This window comes from Chenopodium album, chromosome 15, assembly GCF_948465745.1.
Source record: "Chenopodium album chromosome 15, dcCheAlbu1.1, whole genome shotgun sequence".
NCBI lineage: Eukaryota > Viridiplantae > Streptophyta > Magnoliopsida > Caryophyllales > Amaranthaceae > Chenopodium > Chenopodium album.
This window is the reverse complement of record NC_137848.1, coordinates 935,136-961,636: the sequence shown is the minus strand read 5'-3', so window position 1 is coordinate 961,636 and position 26,501 is coordinate 935,136. Positions and strand designations below refer to the sequence as shown.

Sequence of the window (26,501 nt, the reverse complement as noted above, 5' to 3'; positions counted from 1 at the left end):
ATGACACGGGAGAGAGACCAAGAAACACGAACCAACCAGTCAACGAACACCGAGACAATGGACAACTCGCCCAATCCGAATCACACCATCCTTCCAACTGTAGAGCACTATCAGACCTCAGCAGGATCCCCTGACCCAGACTCTTCTTCAGATATCTCACAACTCGCAAGGCAGCATCCCAGTGCTCTACCCTCGGACTCTGCATAAACTGAGACAAAATATGCACATAGTAGGCCAAGTCTGGCCTAATGACAGCTAAATAGATTAAACGTCCTATAAGACGTCTATACTTCTCTACATCACCAAAAAAATCCCCATTTGCCAGAGCTAACCTGTGGTTCTGCTCCATGGGAAAATCTGCTGGTTTTGCGTCAAGCAACCCTGTCTCTGTAATAATGTCTAAGGCATATTTTCTCTGGCACATGAAAATACCCTGCTTGCTACGGGCTATCTCTATCCCCAAAAAATATTTCAAAACACCTAAGTCTTTCATCTTGAAGCAATTCCCTAAATATGTTTTGAATGATAACAAAGCAGATTTATCATTCCCTGCAACAATCAAATCGTCAACATAAATAAGCACGTTAAGTTGCATTTCCCCCCTTGTCAGAGTAAAAAGGGAATAATCATAATATGACTGTTTAAAGCCATATTTCTTCAAAGCTGTCGTCAGTTTTGCAAACCAACACCGAGGAGCTTGCTTCAAGCCATACAACGACTTCTTCATTCTGAATACTTTTCCGGAATTATTTTTGTCAAAACTAGGTGGAATTCGCATGTACACCTCTTCCTCCAAGTCACCGTGTAAAAAGGCATTATGAACGTCCATTTGATGAACTTCCCAATTCTTCACTGCTGCAACCGTAAGAAATGTTCTAACAGTCACCATTTTTGCCACGGGAGCAAATGTCTTGTTGTAATCTAGACCTTCAACTTGATGGTTGCCAAATATCACAAGTCTAGCCTTCAATCTTACGAGATTCCCATGCTCGTCGTACTTCTCTTTGTAGACCCATTTACTCCCAAGTGCCTTTTTACCACGAGGTAAATCTTCCAAAACCCAGGTGCCTTGCTCTTCAAGTGCTCGAATCTCATCGGCCATCGCCTTCCTCCAACCTTCATGCTTCATAGCTTCTTTAAAATTTTTCGGCTCATTGCCACCTGTAATTGCTGCAATGTATTTTCTATGTTTCACAGATTACCGGTGAGAATCAACAAAATGTGTTATGGGATAAACAGTACCTGAGGAAGATGTCGCAGGTGAACGATGAGGTGGAGATGGACTTTTATTCCGAATGGTGTGTGTCACAAAATCACGGTATTTGCTCGACTTGAATTTTTGTCGCTTGCCTTTACCCATATTTTCTGTATTTTCAGCATGCTCGAGAATCTCAAGATCACTCGCACTCGTACCCTCCGGAGCTGCTGCCTGCTCGCTGCCATGAGGGTCAACCCCAGCTGCCGCTGGAATTCCAGCAGCCTGGGCAGTGCTGGGCTCCTCGCACCCAGCTGCCGCTGGAATTCCAGCAGCCTCGGCAATTATACTTTCTGTGTATTTCATTAATCACAATGGCTTCAATACATGTATATATAATACTAGGATAATAATACCCTAAATATTCTATCATATCTTTTCACAAGATATGTTTCCTAAAATATGCACAATAATATCATAACAATAATATCCTAGATATACTAGAATATCCCCAATAGAGTCTTTAGACTCTCTGCAATTAAAAGAGTAATTTGTTAGTTTAATATCTCTATGAAATTACTTAGCAATTCACTTATTTACAATTGATACTCCGTATTCCTAAATCCTAATGTTGCAACTACAATGTCATCATGTTGTGTAGTTGAACTGTTGAAGGTATATCAAAATTCGAAACATTTCTCCTTCATCGACGCCATTATTAATTTCAAGAAATGGTACTACATTCAATTGCACATATTGATACTACCCAGGAATAATTATTTTAGCTACATTCTCTGTCATTGTCTTTTATGACAAAATATGTACTTGTACTAAACATCGTATACTTTTTGACCAACAAAATGAAACTTAGCCACAATATTAGCACATTCATCATTATAAAAAGGACTAGGTATTGGACTTAATTACCAAAACTGAAAACTCTGCACCAAATATGATTGATTAAGAAATCCAGCCAAGCCACTTTGTACACTAATCTTTGCTCCTGGGCCTTGGCTTGGCCACCTGGTTGTCACACCTCAAAATTCAACAATATGCCTCGAGAGGCTCTTCACCGAGTCATTTGTGAGCAATTCCATAGAGATGAGGGTTTATAAACAACGCACTAGAGATGAAACTCGTGCTGCTATTGACACTAGAAAAGCCTGCTTTGGAAATGTGCTTCTCCGTTTCTCTTGTCAGATGACATCCATCAGCTAGCAGCTGCTGCAGCGGGTTGAAAATTTTCTGCAGAAGCCTTAATGACGTTCCATCTATTGTAAATTTTTTTTTTTTTTAAAAAAGAAACAGAAATGCGTATGTGAGCTTTTGATGAATCAAACACAAACATGCTGTATCAAGTCTTAGCTGACTTAACAGACCAGGAAATATTTGGTTCAGTACATCGTACCCTTTGCAGCCACATGCTCCACAAACAAGTATAAGCCCCCTGGTTTAAGCACCCTCTTTATCTCTGCAGAATATGTGAAAGACAAACTTAGGTGACCGGTTCTTGGTGTAAGTTCTGTGGTTTGGAACTTCAATTACTCCGAGTTTTCATCTCATAATTATTTCTGTAGTCAGTTAGTCACTAAGGCATCCTCCTTACAGGACTTTAAGCATGCAATCCTCAATATACCATTGAATTCTTATCATCCCTTCTACATCAATTGTGTTGTCGTATACTGAATTTCTTTTTGCCAAGATTTTTATTTGATGACCATTATGTTTCATAAAAATAAGTCGTTGTTAGATGGTTTCAAGAAATGCAAAAGACATGAATTTTCTTTGGGTATGCCAAATGTCTCAATTATCATGGAAAATCAACTATCCAGAAACTCAATTATAGAATATGTTTGGCTATTTGTTCATTGATAATCAATACTTAATCCATATGCTTTCAGTTCCATAGGGTCCATTTTTTATAGCTAAATCATTCTTCTCATTAGATACATGAATGCAGAGACCAGACAGAAGATAAAAGACGGCTACCTTGAAGAGTTCTAGGGACATCTTTGACAGAACACAATACAAGTGTTCCAATGACAGTGTCAACAGAAGCATCATCCAGTGGTAAGGCCTCCCCTACCTGCACAAACAGTAATCGTGGTACATAGCACAAACAACAAAGCAAAACTAAATCATTCATGCAGGATCTCAACTTATAATTTAGTATCCTAAGAGTAGAAATTAGTCACTGAACAAATGGATGTGAAAGTAGCTCTGACAAGTAAAGGAACTCACCGCTTGCACGAATTTAAATTTATCTGGAGAAAGACCTGCAGCATCGGCTGCTCTCCTGGTATACTTCTCCATCTTTCTGTTCGGATCAATCCCAAAAACCATACGTGCATCACGGGCATAGTATTTGAAATTAGGTCCTGTCCCAACACCTATCTCCAAAATTTCTTTGGTTTGTCCCTTCAACTTATCAAAGAGCTGAGACTTGTAACCTGCAACCTTACCAATTAACAAAGCGTAGGCAAATGCAAGAAGCAAGTAACAGTAATTAGGCAATCTGATACATCAATCCGCAAGAATAAGAGCAACAAATATGGGAGGAGCTGTATCAGATAATTACTGACCTCAGCTTCATATTCTTTCATGCCATAGTTCATAACTGATGCATAGAATTCCTCGTACCAATCTGATCTTGGAGGGTGGATTTTGTTTAGCATGTCCTGTGCTTTAAGATGGTCAGGATTAAATATAATGACTGGAATACTGGATCATCTTGTTCATTTCTGTTAACTAATATAGTTAAGACCATTACAACCTCACAACAACTAGCATCATAGTTCTGTTACGGCCCTTTCCTGTGCTGAAGCCAGCTATGTACTGATGTATGTGAGTAATGTGAGTATTCAACCCGACCTATTTTGTGGTTTTTTTTTACAAAATCTTTAATATTTTTATATATAAGTTGCTCAAGATCTTCTTCGGATTGAACGCCTTAATCCCATAAGTGGGGTCGGCTACATGATCCAACATGAGGACTTCCCAGGAGGTCACTAGTAGTACTCTCAATTATTGATCCTAATACATTGGAGTATATCTAATTATATGCAAAATGCATTCATCTTCACCATAATAATTAATTAAATAAATTTGCTCTACAAAAAATACAAACTTTTACCTAATCAAGACAAGCTTTTCAAGGTGTAATTTGAACAACTTCCATGCTCCACTCATACACAAATTCTAAAATTATACACAAATGTTATAATTATACTCCTTCCGTCCAATATTAATAGTCACGCTAATAGTTTAATTTGAATTAGTAACGCGATAATCAAACCCGACTGATAGAGTACATTCATAAATTAAGAAGAATGGAAGAGATAAATGAAATATACCATGGAAGATGAGTTGGGCTCTAACTCAAAAGCAAGAGAGGGAAGTGAAGTATGAAGAACAGTGCTTGCAATTGTCTCCATAAAATGTCTTCTTCCACATTTGCACAATCCTAATGACTGCAAAAATATGGGTTTTGGGGGATTTTGCTCTGTTCTTGTATGAATTAAATTACGATCTTTATTAATTTTAGTATAATTAGCTGATGATTTGAACTGGGAATTTGTATTTTTTGTGGAAAATTGAAAAGGGGTGGGAAAATTTGAGGTGTGTAGTAAATTGGAGTGGATCATTTCTTGATTTTTGTTGCTTGGTGTTGCTATTCTAAGGAGACGATCAACTATACTGGTACTGATTTAAGCAGATATTCAGGGGTAAACCAGTAATTTCAAGTTCATTTTAAAGCAAAAACTTTACAAGTATATTTTTATCGGTTTTTCCAACGTGGGCACATCTTAACACAACATATTCCTTATTAAAAATTAACCGTATTTTTATTCCCAAAAGAAAATTAACTCTCATTTAATTTTAACCATTGTTTATTGGACTAGGGTATCCTACGCGCGCGAATGGGCTAGCTCTTGCGGAGAAGTTGTATGGGCGTGTATTTACACCTTTGGTTAGGGTGGTAGACCTAGTGGTGAATTTGTAGAATTATAAGAAAGCCACACCAAAATCTTTTAAGACAATTAATTTTTAAATCCTCAAAAGTTTGATAGTGTTATATCAAAATTATCATTATTATATAATATTTGATTGTTTTCCATCCCTTCATATTTTAAGCGGCCATTGTTAGTTTAGAACTCTTAATTGTTGTTCATGTTTCAATAGTACTTAGTATAATATTTCTATCGTGTTTTTCTTCAAATGAATTTTTTTGTGAGCTTTGGTCATGTGGAGTAATAATATGTAAACAAGTTCTTTAATGTTCTACGACGACCATCTAATATCTATATCAATACTAAAGCAATAGCCAATTAGTTATATTTTTCATCTTAAATTCTCTTCATAATTAATACCATTTTTTTCTACCACCGATTTCCCTTGATTTTAGGATATTTAGTTCTTTATACCTCTTGATAACATACGCCTGCTCAAATATCACCAAACTATTTAATATATGAATCCCATTCAAATTCTATGATGGATGTTGTTTATATGTAGACTTAAAAAGCTAATAAACCACATAGTGAGGGATAACTCAAGTGGTTAGAGCTCCCCTCCCGGTCCAAGAGATCTTTGGATCGATTCTCATCATTCGCCCTTGTGGCTCTCTAAACACCAAAACAAAGCTAATAAACCTTAACAATAGTTGCAATTAAAAAACGACAATTTTTTATTTATTTATTTATTTTTTTTTTTGGGGGGGGGGGGATAACAAATTAGTAGGATTTTATTCCAAATCAAAGTTCAAAAGAGTCAAGAGACTTTGCGGAAATAAGAAGAGCAAATATGAAAAAGTAAAAATAAACAGTCACTTGGTAATAAACCGTTTCATTGTACATACAAATTTTTTCTTTTTAAATAATAATAATAATAATAATAATAATAATAATAATAATAATAATATCATATAAGTGTAAAGCATTAGAATTTTTTTATTTTAAAAAAAATCATTACAAATTATTTGTTAACAAAAACAAAATTAATTGATGATATGTTTAATGATAAAAAAAACATTAAATATATTAATGATAGTAAACATATTAATGAGGGTATTAAAGTAAATACACATTTTGTACATAATTTTGTACATAGTTTTGAGGGTATGATTGGTAGTACACTATTCCTAAGAGAATGTTTCTACTTTTTATAAGGTAAAAAAACATTAAATATATTAATGATAGTAAACATATTAATGAGGGTATTAAAGTAAATACACATTTTGTACATAATTTTGTACATAGTTTTGAGGGTATGATTGGTAGTACACTATTCCTAAGAGAATGTTTCTACTTTTTATAAGGTAGGGATACAAATTTTTTCTTTTTAAATAATAATAATAATAATAATAATAATAATAATAATAATATCATATAAGTGTAAAGCATTAGAATTTTTTTATTTTAAAAAAAATCATTACAAATTATTTGTTAACAAAAACAAAATTAATTGATGATATGTTTAATGATAAAAAAAACATTAAATATATTAATGATAGTAAACATATTAATGAGGGTATTAAAGTAAATACACATTTTGTACATAATTTTGTACATAGTTTTGAGGGTATGATTGGTAGTACACTATTCCTAAGAGAATGTTTCTACTTTTTATAAGGTAGGGATATGATATTAACTTTTTTTTTTTTTTATTATTATTATTTATTTTCTTTTTTTATTACTCGTAGTATGATATTATTTCTAAAAAAAAAAATAGATATGATGTTATTTTGTTGGTTAAAAACACTTTTTCCGTTTGTTTATAAGTGATACGTTTTGACTTGACATATTAGCTAATTAGCATAGTCATGTGTAGTTGTGTAAATTTGTTAAAATCTGACTCGATTCGATCCAACTTGAAAAAAAAAACTCAATAAATCTGACTCGATTTGATCCAACTTGAACAAAAAACACAATTTATATTTCGGATCGTATGGACACAATAATTTAGCATAATTTAACTTTGAAATAAACCTGATACGACCCGGTCTCACCATACTCGAATTGACACCTTTTTTGATAGGGTTCATGGGAATATATATATGCTAACTTGCCCTTGCATGATAATCTAGAATGATAAAGTATGGTATTTGAGTCGATTTGTGTCGAGTTTGAATCATTTTTAGAGTATAATCATATATCATTAAAAACATATGAAGTACAATATATTTGTGCCAATTTGCTAATGATAATAGGTATTTATAAGAGAATTCAACCTTACATTTATTTCTCAAAATCGACAACACCATCTCGAATCCAACGATAAGATATATAGATTAAATGTATTTTGCTTAGGAAATGTTCTATCTAATACACAAAAAAGGTTAGGTTAACCCTAATAGAGATGGTCCAAATTAAAGCTATACAAGATTTTTGTTTCCAAAAGTGCTATATGTTCATATACGACTGGTGCAGTTAGGTTAGCTGCTCCAAGGTATAGTACTGTAGTTAAGAATTTGCGTTTTAAGTCGGGTCAATTTTTGACAAATCAGATCACACCTAAACAAAAGAAGACCAAAATACAAAGAGCCCAACAGGGAAAAACAATATAGGCCAAATCCAACCATCAAAGGACAGACAAATAGTAGGGCCCTCCCACCATTCTTCTGCACAGTGAATATAACTAACACCAATTCCTCATTTTTCAGTTTTCCTTACATCTCTAAATCTCTTGCCATTTGCTCTGCCACTCTCTCCCCATTCAAATTCAATCAATTTATCAATCAATCAGGTAATTACCATTCACCCTTTTCTTTCATTTCAATTTTCTGTTTATTTCATACTTTTAATTATTTCACCCCCTCAAATTTCTGTATTTTTTATGGGTGATTTTCTCTTGAGTTGCGTAGTTCTTAAGCTGAGTTTTTATACTGTTTCATTCAACGAATCGCATTTGGGGTATCCATATTTTCATTTTCTACTTTTTGTTTGATTTATATTTTGGTTGATTTTTGCATGATTTGATTACTGATATTGGGATTGATTAAATCATTAAGCATGGTTTGTCGATAATTTTTTGTGTGATTGGAAATTCTATTTTTTTTTTTTTTAAAGATTCCCTTATACTTTAATTGATTCCCAGAAAAATATAGGAAATCTGAACAATCTTTACTTGTTATGATTAAATGGGAACCTGATAAATTTGCATAATAATTAAAAAATCTAGTAGTATTCTTTAAGGGCAGTAAAATGTCGGGGTCAAATTACTATTTGAGGTCAAATCATGTCCTTGATTATGTAAAAATCATCCTAGGTAAGGTGCAAGAAGTTGTTCATGTATAGGAAATTGTGAATCTAGGACGTATTTTTTAGCACAACTTGGGTCAACTCTATTCTCGGATTCTTCATTTCACTTCAAGTACTTGTGCCGGATCATCAACACGCTTGAAATATGTATAGGAACTTCAGTACTAGTATCTATGTCCAACACGAGTACTAGAGCTCTAGTTCATTAAAATAAGGTATGATAAACTAGGTGCAACTAATAAGCTATAACTTTTGCTTATTGGTAGAAAGTTATAAGAAAAAGTAGTTGGAGACAAGTATTGTTGTTAGTGGATGGAGGGAGGACTTTCAATGTGCTAGTAGTTTAATTAACATATTACTCGTAAAATTTTGGATATCCTTTCCTTGTAAGATGGTCATTATCTTCGCTGAAGCAAGAAATGGAGATCTATGTGGGATGAATATAAACTAGAATACGATTAATTAGAATCATTCCTCCTCAGCACTGATTCTAGATAGGTGTTAGTTTTCGAAAGATTAAGATGTAAGGCCTGTCCTGATTCAAAGACTGAATGAGTCCTTTCTGAATCTGATTATCTGCCATGTTAGCGATCTTTGTTATTGATGTTTCGAATGATCCAATTTATTTATTCTTTGGTCAGGCTAAAAAAAATGTCAGGAACTGATGAAGAAATTGTCCAAGACAAAGGTGTTGTCGAGGCTGAGCTACAAGAGAATGTTCATCAAGAATCTCCAAAGGAGGACACTGGAGATGTCAAGAAGATTGAGGAACATCCGATGCCATCTCCTCAACAACAGGTATAAATGCTCCATATTTATGAATTGCTTTAATGAATTGATATAGATATTAACTAGTTAAATTGTTTGCTTTGTAAATTGTGTGAGGATCGCCTCTCTTATTGTCTAATCAATACCTCTACAATCTTTTGTGATTGGGTGCCGTTATTCTATAGGAGGAAACTATCAAGAAAAAGTATGGAGGGATTTTGCCAAAGAAGAAGCCACTGATTTCAAAGGCAAGAATTATTTCTTTGTGCAATTCAAGTAGTAAATGTTGTTCTGTTTCTGTTCTGAATGCTGTAGATGATTTCACAACCATTGCTTCCTTTTGCAGGACCATGAACATGCATTTTTCGATTCTGCTGATTGGGCATTGGGAAAGGTATTTGAATTGAATCCTTTGCAGTCTTGCACACTACCAATAGTTCCCATCAATTAACATTTGTAATTTTCATCTGGGGTTGATTGTTTAATCTTACTGATCCGTGTCTATGTTATGTTATTGTTGTCATGCAAGCAGCAAAAAGGCCAGAAACCCAAAGGACCACTAGAGGCACTCCGACCAAAGTTGCAGGTATTTTTGATGAATGCTTTAACCCTGAAACAAAACCTTCCAGTTTTTTTATTTTTATTTTTATTAAGAAGCAATGTCATGTTTCTCCAAGATTTGGAGATTCTGGCTTTTTGATTAATAAAGGGATGCTTCAATAACCTGAGGCAGTTTTTGCTAGAAATTTGTTGTGTACTCGTGAGATAATCTGCGCCCAACTCAACACCCCTTTGCATATGAGGTTCTCCAGAAATAGTGCAGGAGGATTCTTTTGTTCTTTTTGGTCTATTTTTCTGGAGATTTAGACATAGCTTATGCTTTCTGGAGCATTGCCTATATTTTGTCTCTTGAATGGTATGGGATGATGAGTCGAGGCAGCAACACTAACTTGTCCGTCAAATGGTTTTAGTGCTTAAAGTAATTTCATATAGAAGACTAATTGCTTTTCATCTATCTTACCTTAATTGAAAAGGCTAAATACTAATGTTTTTGATTTCTTAGCCAACATATCAGCAAACTCGTTCTAGGCGCTCAGCTTATGCTCCTGCTGACAGTGAAGGTATATGACTCATTTATCTACCTGATAACCTCAGGTTTGGAGATACTAGAGACATCAAATTATATGTCATATTTTATGCCGTTTTAACAGATGATCCCAAATTGTCAGCTGCAGATCATGATGGCACTGGAGATGATGACAACATTGAAAAGGTTGCTCCTGAGGTTCAGAGCCACGAATAAGCTTCGTCTACAGTTAATCGTGTACAAAATGATAAAAACACCTCCATTGTTGGAAAAATGAGAAAAAGGAAACTGTTTTCCTATAAGTGCAGATCATTCTACTATAAATGATACACAGCGCTTTAGATGAAACACCTAATAGAGGGATATTGTGTGATGTGTACTCTTACTTGATCAACTGTTACTGTAATTGCAAGACATGCTGAAGTTTGAATCTTAAGAAGGTTTTCTAGAATTCTAGCTAATGCACTTCTCTTATCTGCGAGAATTAATCAGTTAGTTTTGCTGAAACTAGTATTGGCATTTCTCCTATCTTTGACTCAAGTTTCTTATACGGTTTTCTTTCGTTTTCCTCTTTTTCTAATAATGTTCTAACCTTCCCTTCACATTCTCTTTCTGTTATGATGTACATTAGTCCCGTCATTTGGCTTCTCTCTATCACTTACAAGAGTTACATCCTCATTGTTTCACTCCCTTTTGGGCTCTATTTTGGGTGCACAGGACATGATCTAGGCATTGTGCTGTGCGAGTGCGTATGTAGATCTGCACACATGCACACGCGAGTGTGTACGTATAGGCGTAAAGCCACTAATGCCAGAAATAGATAACAAGGATATTGAGGATACACAGAATTGCATGTTTATTTTGTCAGATTCTTGTGAGTATCAACTCATCCAATTTACTAGTAAATGTAGATGTAGCCCCATGTGGGCTATGTCGGCATTGTCGGGCAGTGCCTTAAGAGTCTAGTTAAGCCTGACCCAATTTATAATCCAGCCCAGTAGTGTCATATTGAAATTTTTAAAAGTGCGGCATAACTTAAGTCTATGTGTTGTGCCGCACTTATATGCCTAACCTTTTTTTTTTTTTTTTTGTCGTGTCATATCATATTATGTTGGGTCCATAACTTAACACTTGTAGTATTATCCTAGGTTGTGCCTCGTGCAGTTGTGCTTATTACATACCAGCGCCATGGCATTTGTTTTTCACGCTAGACTGTGCTAGCATGGCCCAATGGCCAATTACCAATAACCTATAGAAGAATGGAGATTATTACATGGGTTTGCTCAAAGTCTCAAACTATTGTTTTCTACTTCACCGACTCCCCCAAATGACAAACTTTATCCATTGAATACGAGCTACAAGACATGATTCATGAACCAAATTTCAAAATAGATAGATTTAATAAATAAACAACTTCATAGGATTTGTGAACTAAAATATGCTTGGAGACTATATAGCAATACTTTTTTTTTTTTTTTTTTTTTTTTTTTTACTTTGTGTATGTTAATAAAGACTCTATGTATGATCAAATTTGGTATATGTACTCGTCAAAAAAAAAAAAAAAAATAAATATATGTATAAACAGATGCAAAAGTCGTATTTTTGTAATTATTAAAAATTTCCTAATTAACCGCTTGAATGGTAATAAAATAAAAAATTATGCCTAGAAAAATTCCTTCCAATCTCATTGAGATATATTCCATTTTAGGGTTGTCAGGGTATCATATGTGAATTTTCTATCAAAGAATATATATTTCAGATCACAAACTATAATTCAATATCCAGTGTATGGGTTCTTGATATGCATAAGGCGGTTTAAGTTCAAGATAGGCTAATTAATTAAGTAAGATTCTTTAGAATTTCTATTGAGAAATAAGAGTTGAAATGTAAAAACAATTAAAAAATGGGTTTTAAATAATTTTTTTCCTGACATAACTTATAGTATTCCGATTAATTATTATTAGCGAGTCTTGTGTCATTGAGTCATTCACAAAGCACTATATTTTAAATATTTTCAAATTTAGTTGATTTTCTTTAAATAATCTCAACTTTCGTTTATAAGGAATAATTCCAACTTTGAGGTGAATTTTTTATTGTTCTGAAAAAATATAAAGATGATTTTCTATTTTTCCATCAAACATTGGATTAGGACATGTTCAAGTCCTAGTGTTCCTTCTTCACCCTCATTTGTGGATTTTTTCATACCAGCTTGCATAAATTTTTATGTTATAAGTCCATGTAATTCCTTAATTTTGTATCATTTCTTTTTTAACATTTTAATAGTTCAATCAGCTGCATAAATAAAAATGTTAGTAGTATTAGGCGTAAATCAAACGACTTCAATACTATAAAACCATGCACAATGGACCAATAGAGTAAAAATAATGTACATCACATGCACTTAATATCCTAAACGAGGGATAGCTCAAATGGTTAGAGTTCAATTTCCGATTCTAGGTGATTCTTAGGATCGATTTTTATCACTCGTCCTTGTGGCTCTCTTAACATCAAAAAAAACACGCACTTAATATTTTTATAATATTATAAAAGAAAATATAATAGAAGATAGAAGATAAACTTATGCATATCCCTTTACCTTAGAAAATGGTCACCTCTATCAATGAGATTAGGCTGTTTGTTAGCTAGAAGATACAACGAGCAGCTGACAGCAGCTTAATGAGATGCAGGAAGCGACATCACCATTACCCTTTGCCTTCTCCAAAGGTCCAATTAACAAGGAATTTAGACGATATTGTTGGTTTGTTGCTGAATTTTAGGTGATTCATAACTTACTTGTTGCTTCCTATTGGCACAAATCACAACCACCCAGAGTTGCTTATATTAAATTTTGTTTATTTGGGTCTAAATTAGGCCTGGCCTATATGCAAAATCGGCCCATCAGAAGTCCATTCCAAGAATTCCCTCTATCACAATCTATTTGTCTCATACATCCTAAGGTAGAGATGTCATTTTGGGTATCTGGATTAGTTTTGGTAGGTCAGTTCGAGGGTATTTCAAAATTGAGTCACAATGATACATGACCGACTCAATTTAACCTGAAAAAATGCTACTTGGATTACGACTCGTATTTATTAAGTAACTAGATTAGTCCCGTGCAATGCACGGAAATATAGAGTATATATATTTTATGTATTATTAGGTATCAGAAAAATTATTGAGATATAACCATTAGTTGTAAATGCTAATTTTATAAAATTAATTTTGAAGAAGAACAAACCGAATATGAAAATTTAAGCACATACATAAAAGTTAGATTTTTAATATACGAATTTAATTAAACAAATAAATAATAATTTTAAACTTGTAATATATACAGGAAAATAGAAAAAATGTATACATCAAAGTATTTTGTTCGATGAAGCATAAGGGAAAGATGTATTAGATACCAATAGTTGGTGATAGAAGAAAAATAAATAAATTAAGGAGTATAGATAAATTGAGAGGAGGAGAAATTAAATTTGAAATTTGAAACCAAAGAAAATATAATGACGTCAGATTTTTATTTAGGCGGGAAAATTTTTCTTATAAAGCTGCCACGTGGACAATATGATGTCAGCGGTTGTTCCTTTAGTTTATTTATAGATACTAAAACAAAACGTTGTTGATATAATTTCTTTTTCAAATTATACAAACACATGTCACTCTCACATGAAATTTTTCCTGTCAATTTGCTACGATGATGTCATGAGTTTTTATTTATTATTTTCTTATTTATTTTTACCTTTGTTTTTTTTTTATTTGATAAACCTTTCATATGCTTTATCCTTTATCCCTACCAAGTTTTTTTTTTTGAAAGAAAGTTTGTTAATAGTTCATGTTCAAAAGTTTTCATTGTCATTTTTTATTTATTTTTTATTTTTTTATATATACAGTCGAAATTATTTACCATGTATACAAAAAAATTGCGGAGTAGAAAAAAAACTAAATTTAGCATGATTTAAATTTAAAATCAACCACCTTTAATGTCCATGTATATATGCTTACATAGTTGAAGCACCATTATAAATTTATAATGTGGCATAAAGATACTATGCATAGTGCAGATTTTGTTGCAACTTATCAAACTTCACTTATCATTTTCAAATTTCAATGCACGTTAGGAATTGGCAGTGTATAATGTAAGTGGATAAGAGCTTAAAAATTAAAATCATGGTCTCCACCTCTTCAATTGTCCATGTGTCAACTTTAGGCCCATTTTTTCAACACGAATTGAAGAGAGATAAAAAAAGATTTTACATAAAAACATAAATACTCTAACATAATAATGCATAATTTATTGTGTATTGGTACTCCATTTCACAAACGTTTTACAATAGATATGTCCATTTGCATGCATTAATTAGAGAACAATTGACCTTTATTTATTTATCAAATGAACATATACACCTCAAATTACATGAACCATTGCGTAATTTAACCTTTTCGAACTTTATTCTCAAATTAATCAACAATATTGAGATTTTTTACTTATAATTTTTTTTTTTTAAATACAAATTTGATATGAATTAATTTTAATAATGTGAGAATAGAACTTTGATTGATATTAGGGTCCATTTAATACCACTATGATTTTTCCGTTTCTGATTTTATAATTTTAACATTGAGCTTAAAGTTATAATAGTAATTAAAAAAATCGATTTTTTTTTCTTTTTTTAGTGTGTGGTTTCCTCCATTTGGTTTTTAAAAATAAGAAACAGTAAGTAATATACCCTTATAGGAGTATTAAATTAGTTTCATAATTTCTTTTTTTCGGTTAATAATTAGCATTTTAGATTTTGGGATAGAGCAAACATGAACAGCATTGGATAATATTTAGCAAACAACTAAAGAGCTATTGAGTTTTGGATGGTAAATTAAATAATTTTTTTTTTGGTGTTTAGAGAGAGCCATAAGGACAGGGATGAGAATCGATCCCAGGATCTCCTGAAATCGAAAGAGAAGCTCTAACCACTTGAGCTATCTCTCACTCTCATAAATTAAATAATTTCACTTTGATGTTTAGTGGATAAATAACAAATTTTTTGTTTTGAAATTAGGATTTCTATTTTATTTTTTGGTTTTTTTGTTTTAATAAAAAATATCTGAAAATAAAAAATGATAACGAGCTAACCTTAAATAACTAGTTCAATCTTGACGTCCTCCATCAATAGCTAAATTTTCCATGGGTAGTATACAACCAACTTATTTTTTGTTATCTTCATCTAAACTTTTGTTACATTTTACGACCAACATATTGCATTTGTTATTTTTTTGGACTCACACTTAATTTATCTAATCTCATGATCTTAAAACTAGCTAATTCTATAATTTTAACTCTAATCCTAAGTTTTATTTTGACAGAAAATAAGGTAATATGAAGAAACATATTACGTTCCATATTATTCTAAACACTTTATGTTTTCGATAATTTTACCATGTTCTTAATACTTTCACTTTCTTTGATTTTTGGCAAATTCGTTATAAGAACAATAAATATAAATTAAAGAACAAACTCTTAATATTTACTCAGTCTATTTCACTTCATTTATTTTTTTCCCCTTACCCATACGAACAATAAATATAAATTAAAGAATATTATGGCCGTGTTTGGTTAATAGCTTAAAGCTAAAAGCTGAAGCTGATAATGTTAGCTGATTTTGACTAGCTGATTGTATTAACTGATTTGACTAACTTATTTTATTAGCTGATTGTATAAAAGTGTTTGGTAAATAGCTGATAGCTTAAAGTATGAAATGACCAATAAGCTAATTGTGGGATAGATAGTTTATGTAGGATTTTAAATTAAATAGGGGTATAAGTGTCATTTCACCATATATTAATGAATAAACTAATTAAAAAAGCTCCTTTTAGGAGCTTTTTCAAAAAGAGCTTATTTAGTGGGATAAGCTCTTTAAGTAAGCTTCCAACCAAACATTTTGAATTAGCTTATTTAATAGTCAATAAGCTAATGTAGGTCAAATAAGCTAATTTTACTCAAATAAGCTATTTACCAAACATATCCCACAAATAGTATATACATGCATTTAGAATCATTCAATTCATTTTTTACCATGGAGTAGATACAATTTTAAACTTCCCACTTTTTTTTACCCAACCTTATCCATTATGCTTCCTTCTCATCAACCCCATCACCTCCTTAAACATTTGTTAAAAAAGGAGACAAAATCCAAACCATATGAGGTATGAAAATCTTGCTCCCTATCTCTACCCTAATTATATAACCTTGCTAATGAAACTCAACATATTATCCTCTTTTCACGCCTTAACAAACTCTTCACCCATATCTCTTTGCTCCTTCTTCTTAGGTATCCTTTCCATTTATACATATAGTCAACACACATTTCTATTTTTAGAAGAATGTCACACAAACTTCTACTAAATTAAATAAGCTAGTAGCTATCTTGTGTCATCAAATGTCTTGCATGTTTTTACAAAGGTAAAGTTAATGCAGCCAAGGATGACTTGCCGGCCGGCATGCCACCGGCCCGCTAGTCTTCTTCGGCCCCTCCATCTTATTTCTTAGATGAGCACATACAAACACAAACAAATGTTTGATGGATATGTGAGCCGGCAAGTTGTCTTCGGCTACATTACTTACCTTGTATATACATGCTAGATCTATGATGATGATTTTTATTATTATTTCATTGGAGTTTAGAAATCATTTTAATTCATCCAAATTAAACACAACCCCTTCAAGCCAAACCTCATCACAAAAGCTAGACGATTGTTATATTTTTCGAGTCGGTGAGTGACACTATACTCTAGATCTATATATATGTTCCTAACTAATCTTAAGTTATATGCTACATTTACTAATTAAGTCATAGTATAAATTTACAATATTATTGTTGATTAATTACACTTTTAAGAGCCCTAACTTTTTTTGTGAGGTGATAACATAATTAATTCTTTGTAATGCATAGTAATACGAAGTAGTAAGCTTTTATTGCAAATGGGATCTGTATATCTTAAAATGAATTGTTTGTTTGTTTATTTATTTATTTTTTTTTCCTTTCATTCATATTACTAATAATAAAAAGAAATTTCCAGTTTTTTTTTTTTTTTTTTTTTTTTTGACAAGAAAAGAAATTTCCAGTTTAGAGTATGATAAATTGTTGTCAAGGTATATAGCTAGATTAGTAAATGTCGTGCAATTACAGTGTAATTTGAAACATTCTAGAGTAGAACTCATATAAAAATTCTAAGTTAATTGTTGTTATCTATGTTTCTAACAACTCGTTTAGCGGGTAATAATAAACAATGATTATATAATAATAGCAATAATAATAATAATAATATATGTCTTTTATGTTTAGATTGAAACTCTTAAGAAAGATCTTTTTCAGAAAAATTGGAGGCTTTCATTATCTAGCAGGCACATCTTAGAAAGACTACTCGTCGTTAGTATGTCCCTTCTTATTATACTTCTCTCAAAACAATATTGTTATTTAGATTATTTCAACTTTTACAAGGAGATCATGTTCTTATAATAAACAATAGATGAAGCCCGTGCGATGCACGATTTGTTTAAATTTTTAAAAATAATATATATATATATATATATATATATATATATGCGCTAAAATTTGTTATATATTTAGATAAAATTCCTAATATTAAAAGATAATATTTTATATTTAATTAATTTAAACTGGGAAATCTCATTCGTCAATTTTGCTTAAGTGTCATTTAAATTATTTAATTCTTAAAGAAATTAATAATCTCGTATTTAATTGGCTACCACTAACATTTATTATCCTACATGGCGCGCTGAAAAAATTAAATCTTACGTGGTTCTCTAAAAACTAGGGAAAAAACTCCCCTTTATATATATATATATACTAGTTTTGTGCCCGTGCGATGCCCGGGTTGTTTATTGAATTTTAAGATAAATTTTTAATCTATATATCAAATTTTTAAATATATCATTGATACAAAATTAGTTAGGAATTGATGTGCTTTTGTGACGATTTGCTATCTAGTAGGCATGTAATGACTAATAATAATGTTGGTAGAAATGTTCGATTTAATACATTAAAAAAATAAAAAAAAAAATTGGCAAAAGATAAATAAAATAAAATAAATGTTCAAAGCTCGTTGGGTTGACCCAAACCCAAAGCTTTGGGCAAGCATTGAACATTTATTGACTCGTAACCTAAAGTGATCCAATCTGAGAGGACTCATGACCCGACTAATTGACAGGTCTACATAGTAATAAAATTCTATTAGATTGTGAAGTATATTATTTTAACCGATTAGTATATATTATAAATGTATGTTTTACGCTTTGAACTACTTCCTTCGCTCCAAAAAAATATTATGATCTAATCATAAATTTATATGATAATTTTTGAAAATAATAATCTTATTATTTTTGATAAAATTATAATTCAATTTGTACATCTGAAATATTGGTATTTTATCGAATATAAAACTCTAAATTAACAATTTTATCCTAAAATTGTATCCAAATAAAATTCTAAACTAACTTTTTTATCTTATGAAGTCTATTTAAATCTATTCAACGTGGCACGACACTTGGCGAAAAGTTGGAACGCCAAGTATCGCTGCCTCGTGACCTGGCTAAAAGTTTAGCTTTATATATTAGTTGTATGATATATATTAGATTATTGTGATAGCTTAGGTAAAGAAACAAAGGTTATTCTTAAGCCTAATTACAACCATAACATTTGTCATATATCACTATTGGGCTTAGCCCAAATTTCAGGCCCATTATTTAATTTGGTGGGGTATTGTGGATATTCTAGAAGGTTCCGAAATGATCAAGCAAGATCATTACTTGCTCATGATTTCTCTAGAATAATAACGCACTTCAACGTTCTAGAGAATGGAGGAATTTCAAGAATATTCCGGCCATTTTTTCCAAACTCTATCTACAATTATAAATATGAGTCATGGGTATTAAAGACACATGCAGAAGAAGCCATACCATACACACTAGCCTTCCCACATACTACCTCCAGTACTATTTACCTTTTTTACGAATCCAGTATTCCCTATTTGTAATATTTTGTGTCCATTTCTTTACTATTTATCTTGCTTTCATATTTCTCTTAATTAGTTTATCGATCTTTACATCTTTAATTTGTTTTTGCTGTGCACTCACCAACCCTAACAATCACCTATATGGAAAGCTTAATCATTTCAAGTTAATTATTTTTTAACACTACCCCTATGCACTAAGAGCGCCCACAATGGGTGACTCAAGACCCTCCCCACAACACTCTCTCTCCTATTTTGAGCTAGCTTACCATTGTAAAAGGTGACTCATGGGGTGAGACTCCTCCCTCTTTCAAGTCACTGACAACCTCGGCACACGAGTCCAGTGACAAACAAGGAGAAGACAAGTGGCAATTTTTTATATTTTCATTTAATTTTTTTTGCCCAAAATTAACATAAAATAATTTTTTTTATTGTAGTAAGTTAGCTCACCATTGTGAAAAAAGTAAATGAGTAACTCAAGTTATTGACTAAACTTAGTGGAATAAGATGTGGAACACTTAAAATTGGAGAGAGAAATTTTGAGCTACTCCACCAACGTGGATGCTCTAACTTATTAACTATAGGTAGGTAGTTGGGTACACTAAAAATTCCAAATATAATATATTAATCATGATTATAATGAAATAAGTTTGAGGGGACATATAAAATTGGACATAAGCCATGTAGACCCACGTGTCATGGCAGTGTGTCTCATGTTCAAGTGGGTTGTGCATAAGTTGGCTAAGAAATCGTTAGGTTGCATTCTACTTGTGTTGATATGTTATAAACGAAGGTCAAGCATGCATGACTCGGCACATGTGTTGTGTCATGCTGCGTGTCGGCTCCCTTAGTTATTTTTATAGTTTTTATTGATTCAAAACAAGTGGGTCAAACTATTGTGTACAGGTTGATATCGGACAAAATTTTAATTAAAATAATGTCTATGCATAAACCATGGCGGCCTACAGATGTGTCTCTAATATCATTAGTAGACTTGTGATTGGGTTTTATCTTATACTTGCATCACAATAGTTTGCATATAATAAATCCGTTCAATAGTTGTAAATTTAGGTTTAAGATTAACTATATTTCTTTCGTTATAGCAATACCAAAAATGATGACTTCTTACACTGAAAAAGGATTCTTATGCAATTAGCAAAATGGCATGGCTTGTATGTCACTGTGTGAAAGAGTATAGCAACGGTATCCGTATCTATTGTTATTCTACTAAGATAATATTATGCATCCATTTTGTCTTCTCCAGTTTTTAGTGTGTCAATGTACCTATTTGCAATTTATTATTATTATTATTATTATTATTATTATTTTTTATCTATATACCTTTTTGCAACTTTTGTCATATACCCAATATACCTATTTTCAATTTAGCAAATTGAATTTATAAACTTTCGATAAATTATAAATTCTAGTATATATCGTGTACGAGTAGTACTTTTGTAATTATGAGCATATATAAGCTCACATTATTATTTTTGGATGAGTAATGTTGAAGGCTCAGAGACAACTACCTACATTATATCTTATAAAAGTCAACTTATTCTTAGTTAATCAAAATATACTTTTTTTTTTCTTTCTTTTCTTTTTTTTTTAAGGTGATCGCACAACATTCAACATATTTTAACAATCTGAGAAAAATTGTTTTATATTTAATTTTAACAAGTGTCATGACAAAATCTACAAAAATAAAATATATTCTGATATGATCTTATAAAAATAATTCTACCTATACCTTCTACAACTGTTAATATAATACTTGTATTTATTTAGTTTGTTTTTACTAGTTCAACCTAAAATAACATTAAATCTTATGTGTGATTAGCTACATGGTGTGGTCACATTTGTTTATAATAGTCATTATTTGTTAATCTGAGTAACCACAATTCTTTATGTAACGTCAATTAATAAAAAGAATAAGTAACCCTATTTTTTCATTCGAAGAACCTTTTTTTCATTTATTTTAATTATTAAAAGATTAACTATACTTGTTTATAAAAGTAACCCTATTTTCACATTATGGTAACACTTATCCGTCATGGTAACCTCATATGATCATCACCATAACCCTCATTAATTAATTTAATTAGTTAGTTATATGTGAAGTGGCTAGCCATATACTACCTCCGTTTGTTTTTAGTTGACACGTTTTGACTTACCACTATTCACACATCTCCTTTTAACTGTGTTTTATGCTTTATATGTAATTAAAAAATAGTCATGTGAGATCTTGTTAGACTCGTCACGTTATATACTTTCAAAATATCAACTTTTCATAAGTTTTTCTTATCGACAATTAAATATATTAATGATTGAATAATTGCATTGGCAAACGTGAATAAAGATACATGTCAACTAAAAAGAAACGGAGAAAGTATAAGAATTTGTGAAATAAAAATATTTAAATTCTTAAATATAATTATTTAGAATTTGAAAAATAATTTTCCAAATTTTAATTAGTGTTTGTAATATATTTGGCATTTATCTTGAAAGAAATTCAATTTATTTAGCTTTACGTGAGATAAAAACTAGTAATGTCAACATTTAAGTTTAAACAATCTTATATTATTATCTAGAAGTAGTTTCAATGAGAGGGGAACAAATCCCTAAGGACTTGTTCTCTTCAGCTTAATTTCAGTTCAATTCATAAACACTTCATTTCAGCTCAGTTCAGTTCAGCTCCGTTCAGTAAATCAGAATAGGGCCCTAAGTCCTCAACATTGAGAGTGAGTAATAACTTTGTTGGTTAGAGCTACCCTCCTAAGGACTATGGGATCAATTCTTGTCATCCTCCCTTGTGACTCTTCGCACCGAAATTAACATAAAGCAAACCCCCAATACTCTTCTCTTATAATGCTACTATACACCGGCATGTAATATGAGGAGTTCGCACCGGTTTGGTTTGAACCGGTACGATTTCTCTTACATTAAATCCCACCTTGTTTTTTTCGCACCAATTTTTATTAACTGATGCGCATTTTTCGGTACGCATTTGTGTTTTTCTACTAGTGAAATCTCATCACAACCCAAATAGGGGAATTAAAAACAATAAAAAATCTTTTTGGATACCATAAATCCACTATAATCATTGATTATAAATCAACATTCAAATTTCCAAATTTGTTAACTAATAAAAGAAACCAATAAAGTAAAACACTATTCTAAACAAAGTAGACTAAAAAAAAGAATTCGATTTCAAAAATCAACATGAATTACATACTCACATTAGAGTACATTTTTCATTGAATTACATACTCACATTAACTGGCTTCACCAAAAAAAAAAAAAAAATAAAAAAAAAAAAAAACATGCTCACACTAACTGAAATTAAGCAATCAAATCGACAAATTTTAAGTTATATAATTCTCTTATGTATAACATTAATGTGATGCATGCTATAACTTTCTTGGTTTATCTACAAAAAATCATTTTATGATAGTAAGTAGAATTAAGGGCATTTTAGGTATATATGGACATTGTTGGCGCTACATTACCCCTTAGCTTATATAAAAAATATACGGAGTACATTCTTATATTTTATGGATTTATACAAATATTAATAAGTTGTTTCATATATTAGTCTCCTGTCTTTTTATTATCAATACCCCGTGCATTAGCACAAACACACTCTATATTAATATGATTAAATCGAAAAGGTATCCACTCGTTCGAATTATCTATTTTACAAATCAAGACGTCAAAGAGTTGACCTATGTCTCATCCCACAAAAGACCACCCAACTCCACTAAGTTTTGAGTTTTGACTATCCTAAAATGGCAAATTAAATAGACGAAAAATAGCTGACTTTAAGAATTAAGAAAATGTTAAATTAATGAGAATTAACCCATTAAAAAAAAAAAAAATACAAAAACAAATCCTACCTAATCAACACAGAAGCACCAGCTAAAGTGAAATCATTACAAATGTAAATTAAATTATTGTAAAACTAACCAAATTCCATATACAAAGCAGGTAAAAAGCCATAAATTTTTTTGAAAAAATAGCATAATTTTAAGCTTTAGCAACTAGCTAGTATTAAATCATGTTGTTAATCATCAAATACATTACTTATTTTTGGCTTTATTAGAGAAGCAGAACACCAATCCCACTTAATTCCTAGCAAACCCATTAAGCCAATCCATTTTGTCTCCTCATTCTTGGATTTTTTGTTAACATCCTAAGTATATATATACCATTTTCAACTCATTCTCTTCATCATTCATTAAATCTTCTACATCTTTCGAGCAATCGGAAAGCTTAAGAGTTCCGAAAACTACTGAAGTACTCGTATAGATCATCCACTAAGAAAGCAAAATGTCAAAGGGAGGACTTGAAGCCGGTGAGACCTCAAAGGGTGCTGCTAGTGCTAGTCGAGGACTATCCATCCTCGACTTCCTCTTTAGGGTAGTTGCTGGTCTTGCTACCCTTGCAAGCGCGATTGCTATGGGAACAACTAATGAAACACTCCCATTTTTCACTCAATTTATTCGGTTTAGAGCTGAATATGATGATCTCCCAACATTCACGTAAGTTTACAATTCGACCATCTCAAAAATATTATGTAGTCCTAGTCCAAACTAGTCTTTTTTTGTTTACAAACATATCATGAACATGACATGATTTTCTTCCGTTACTCCTATATAGGTTCTTTGTGGTGGCAAACGCGATAATAACAGGTTACTTGGTACTTTCTCTTACACTGTCTATCTTCCACATCATTCGAAGTGGAGCTAAAGTCACCAGGATTGTTTTGGCCATTCTTGACATGGTATATATTACTTAGTTACTTCATCTTTCGTAATATTTCCTTTAGTTTTCTGATACTTTGTTCTTCATTCTGATTATAATCCTAAGCAAATATTACATAGAAAAACTTGTTAGCAAATAACTCTAAGAACGTTCAATTGTAATGATTAAGTGTAGTAACTGTTAGTGGAGCATCTCAACCAAAAGCTTAAGCTGATGGTTGAGGCCCATATATGTTTTATACTCCATCAGTAACTATCTTTCGTGTTTGGTGCTTCTTTTAATCACTCTTTCCCTTTCGTATATAGCTTGCATTGGGTCTATTAACATCAGCAGCTTCAGCAGCAACAGCAATCGTATACTTGGCACACAAAGGCAATACTTCGGCCAACTGGTTCGCAATCTGTCAGCAGTTCAACAACTTCTGTGAGCGTACTTCTGGTTCACTGATCGGTTCCTATGTCGCAATTGTCATGTTCGTTCTACTTATCCTCTTGTCAGCATTCGCTATCTCCCGCCATCATTAATTTGTGTTACACCTAAGAACTGAAATGTATATTTTCTTCTACTGTTATTTTGTGTGTTTTGATTTTCACTTTTCACTGTTTTTAATCTGAGACAGTATAGTACTGTAAATTGTGAATGTATCTCGAACAGAATGGTCTTAGTTTGTACTCTAAATTTGAATATGATTATTAATCAAGTGACTTTATAATCTTTTTCGATATATCATTGAAAAACAAGCTAAATAGAACGTTATTCAGCTAAAAAAAGTCAGGCTGAATAATATTCAATATTACAACAACTATCATATGTACTGAACTTATGCTGCTGCAGAAATTATGGCAGAGTTCAAACAGAGTCCTCTGTTTTGTGAGGAGCTTATGCCAAGAATCCCAAGAGATTGTCTATTGATTTCAATGTCTTCTCATAGAATACGTATGATTCGTATACTTTAGGTGTTCGGACATAGTAATCAAACTGCATTATCAAAATAAAAGTAAGATCAGCATTGAACAATCAATTTTAGAGATGAAATTCGAAGACAACAGAGAAAAAATATGTAACAAAATAATACACCCATATATTATATGGTTCATTTGTTCTGTATTAGAATAAAAATTATGAGAATTAAATTGGGTACTATATAATTTGATAGATAAGTTCGATTTCAATGTACACTGTAACTATTTCTCACATCACACATATCACTTAGCCTGTATGTCCTAGTTTACATGCACTACTTTAAGTGGACTCGCTTGTCAATGTACAATTCTAAAATCATTACCTCTTATAATATACTCCTAAGGAACTTACCACTGAACTATCTTTCTTAGCTCGAATATATATCATTCCAACATGCAACGTATACGTGCTAGTATAATTTTCCCCCTTTCATTTACGACCTATCATCGATTTAATGATGTTAACTTTTCTAGTATTTTGAACTAATTCATCATAGGATTTGCTCTATCAATTTCAAAGTCCAATATTAAGTAAATGATACACAAGTACATTGGTGCCTACTTTCTGATTAGTCATTTATTTGCACGATATAACATTAATATCTATCCACAATACTATTAATTAATTAAAATATTTACGGAGTACTGAACTATAACAAATATCGGTTTGGCTCATGTCATGAAATATGAAAAAGTTTTACACTAGCTATCACTGGCTTACCAAAACCCCCATCCTTTATCTAGGCTTGGGACTGAATTGAGCTATAAAAAAATTGTGTGAATTGTGATGAGGAAATAAAGAAATTACAACAAATAAACAAAACAAGAACTATATTACCTCAGCCATATTATCAACCAACTCATTAGCAGCATTAACATAATCATCTCTTCTTCCTTCAGGAACCATACTCATAGCACTCTTCATATCCTGCTTCAAATAAGCCTCTTTTAGCCTTATATAAAATATGACATACCTCCATGACATGGTCTCCAACATATGCCTTAAGCTATGAAGCCCCTCAGCTGTATTCTTAATCCTAGCCACCGCGTCCTCTGGTGATAAACCGGGCTCGAAAAACCGCTCCCATATAAAAGAACGGGTGCCCCATTTCATTTCCTCAGCTTGTGCTTTCAATGGTAAACAAGCAGCATTGATGCTCAACCCTCCTAACAATGTTGTGACCATAAATTTTCGCCGTTGAGTTTGGTTCTCGTCATCATCCGATAGCAATGATCGAATCGCCGACGAATTATGGGATTGGTGGTGGGTGTAGGGTGGTGATTTTTTGATCTTGGTTTGGAGTAAAGTGATGGTGGGATTCAAAATGGTGGTCATGGTTTGCAGTACTAGTTTGAGTGCATTTTGGATAAGGAGGATACAAATTGTTTAGGCAAGTTTAAGTGATGAACGTTATTCTTGACCTTTGGTGTAATTTGGA

The 26,501-nt window shown here is 31.9% G+C and overlaps 4 protein-coding genes across 7 annotated transcripts; 2 read left to right on the top strand and 2 right to left on the bottom strand.

Moving 5' to 3' along the window:
- Window positions 1-2,264: 2,264 nt before the first annotated feature.
- Window positions 2,265-4,938, bottom strand: LOC145582642 (uncharacterized). 2 transcript variants are annotated; one of them, XM_081639620.1, is made up of 6 exons: window positions 4,549-4,938; window positions 3,778-3,873; window positions 3,437-3,652; window positions 3,185-3,281; window positions 2,604-2,666; window positions 2,265-2,466 (listed from the first exon to the last, which is right to left on the bottom strand). In XM_081639620.1, the coding sequence occupies exons 1-6, from the start codon at window positions 4,837-4,839 to the stop codon at window positions 2,273-2,275; spliced, it is 957 nt and encodes a 318-aa protein (XP_081495746.1). In that variant the 5' UTR covers window positions 4,840-4,938; the 3' UTR covers window positions 2,265-2,272. The 2 variants fall into 2 exon arrangements, with proteins under 2 accessions (XP_081495746.1, XP_081495748.1); XM_081639622.1 differs by having other exon boundaries at window positions 3,778-3,878; window positions 4,549-4,686.
- A 2,889-nt stretch (window positions 4,939-7,827) lies between these two features.
- Window positions 7,828-10,760, top strand: LOC145581489 (uncharacterized). 3 transcript variants are annotated; one of them, XM_081638502.1, is made up of 7 exons: window positions 7,828-7,939; window positions 9,096-9,252; window positions 9,408-9,470; window positions 9,569-9,616; window positions 9,755-9,808; window positions 10,286-10,343; window positions 10,458-10,760. In XM_081638502.1, exons 2-7 carry the CDS (start codon window positions 9,106-9,108, stop codon window positions 10,523-10,525), a joined length of 438 nt encoding a protein of 145 aa, XP_081494628.1. In that variant the 5' UTR covers window positions 7,828-7,939; window positions 9,096-9,105; the 3' UTR covers window positions 10,526-10,760. The 3 variants fall into 3 exon arrangements, with proteins under 3 accessions (XP_081494628.1, XP_081494627.1, XP_081494626.1); XM_081638501.1 differs by having other exon boundaries at window positions 10,452-10,760; XM_081638500.1 differs by having other exon boundaries at window positions 10,434-10,760.
- A 12,848-nt stretch (window positions 10,761-23,608) lies between these two features.
- LOC145582640 (casparian strip membrane protein 1-like) lies at window positions 23,609-24,635 on the top strand. Its single transcript, XM_081639619.1, has 3 exons — window positions 23,609-23,877; window positions 23,996-24,119; window positions 24,406-24,635. The coding sequence occupies exons 1-3, from the start codon at window positions 23,666-23,668 to the stop codon at window positions 24,622-24,624; spliced, it is 555 nt and encodes a 184-aa protein (XP_081495745.1). The 5' UTR covers window positions 23,609-23,665; the 3' UTR covers window positions 24,625-24,635.
- A 166-nt stretch (window positions 24,636-24,801) lies between these two features.
- LOC145582639 (photosynthetic NDH subunit of lumenal location 2, chloroplastic-like) lies at window positions 24,802-26,501 on the bottom strand. Its single transcript, XM_081639618.1, has 2 exons — window positions 25,901-26,501; window positions 24,802-25,078 (listed from the first exon to the last, which is right to left on the bottom strand). Exons 1-2 carry the CDS (start codon window positions 26,396-26,398, stop codon window positions 24,980-24,982), a joined length of 597 nt encoding a protein of 198 aa, XP_081495744.1. The 5' UTR covers window positions 26,399-26,501; the 3' UTR covers window positions 24,802-24,979.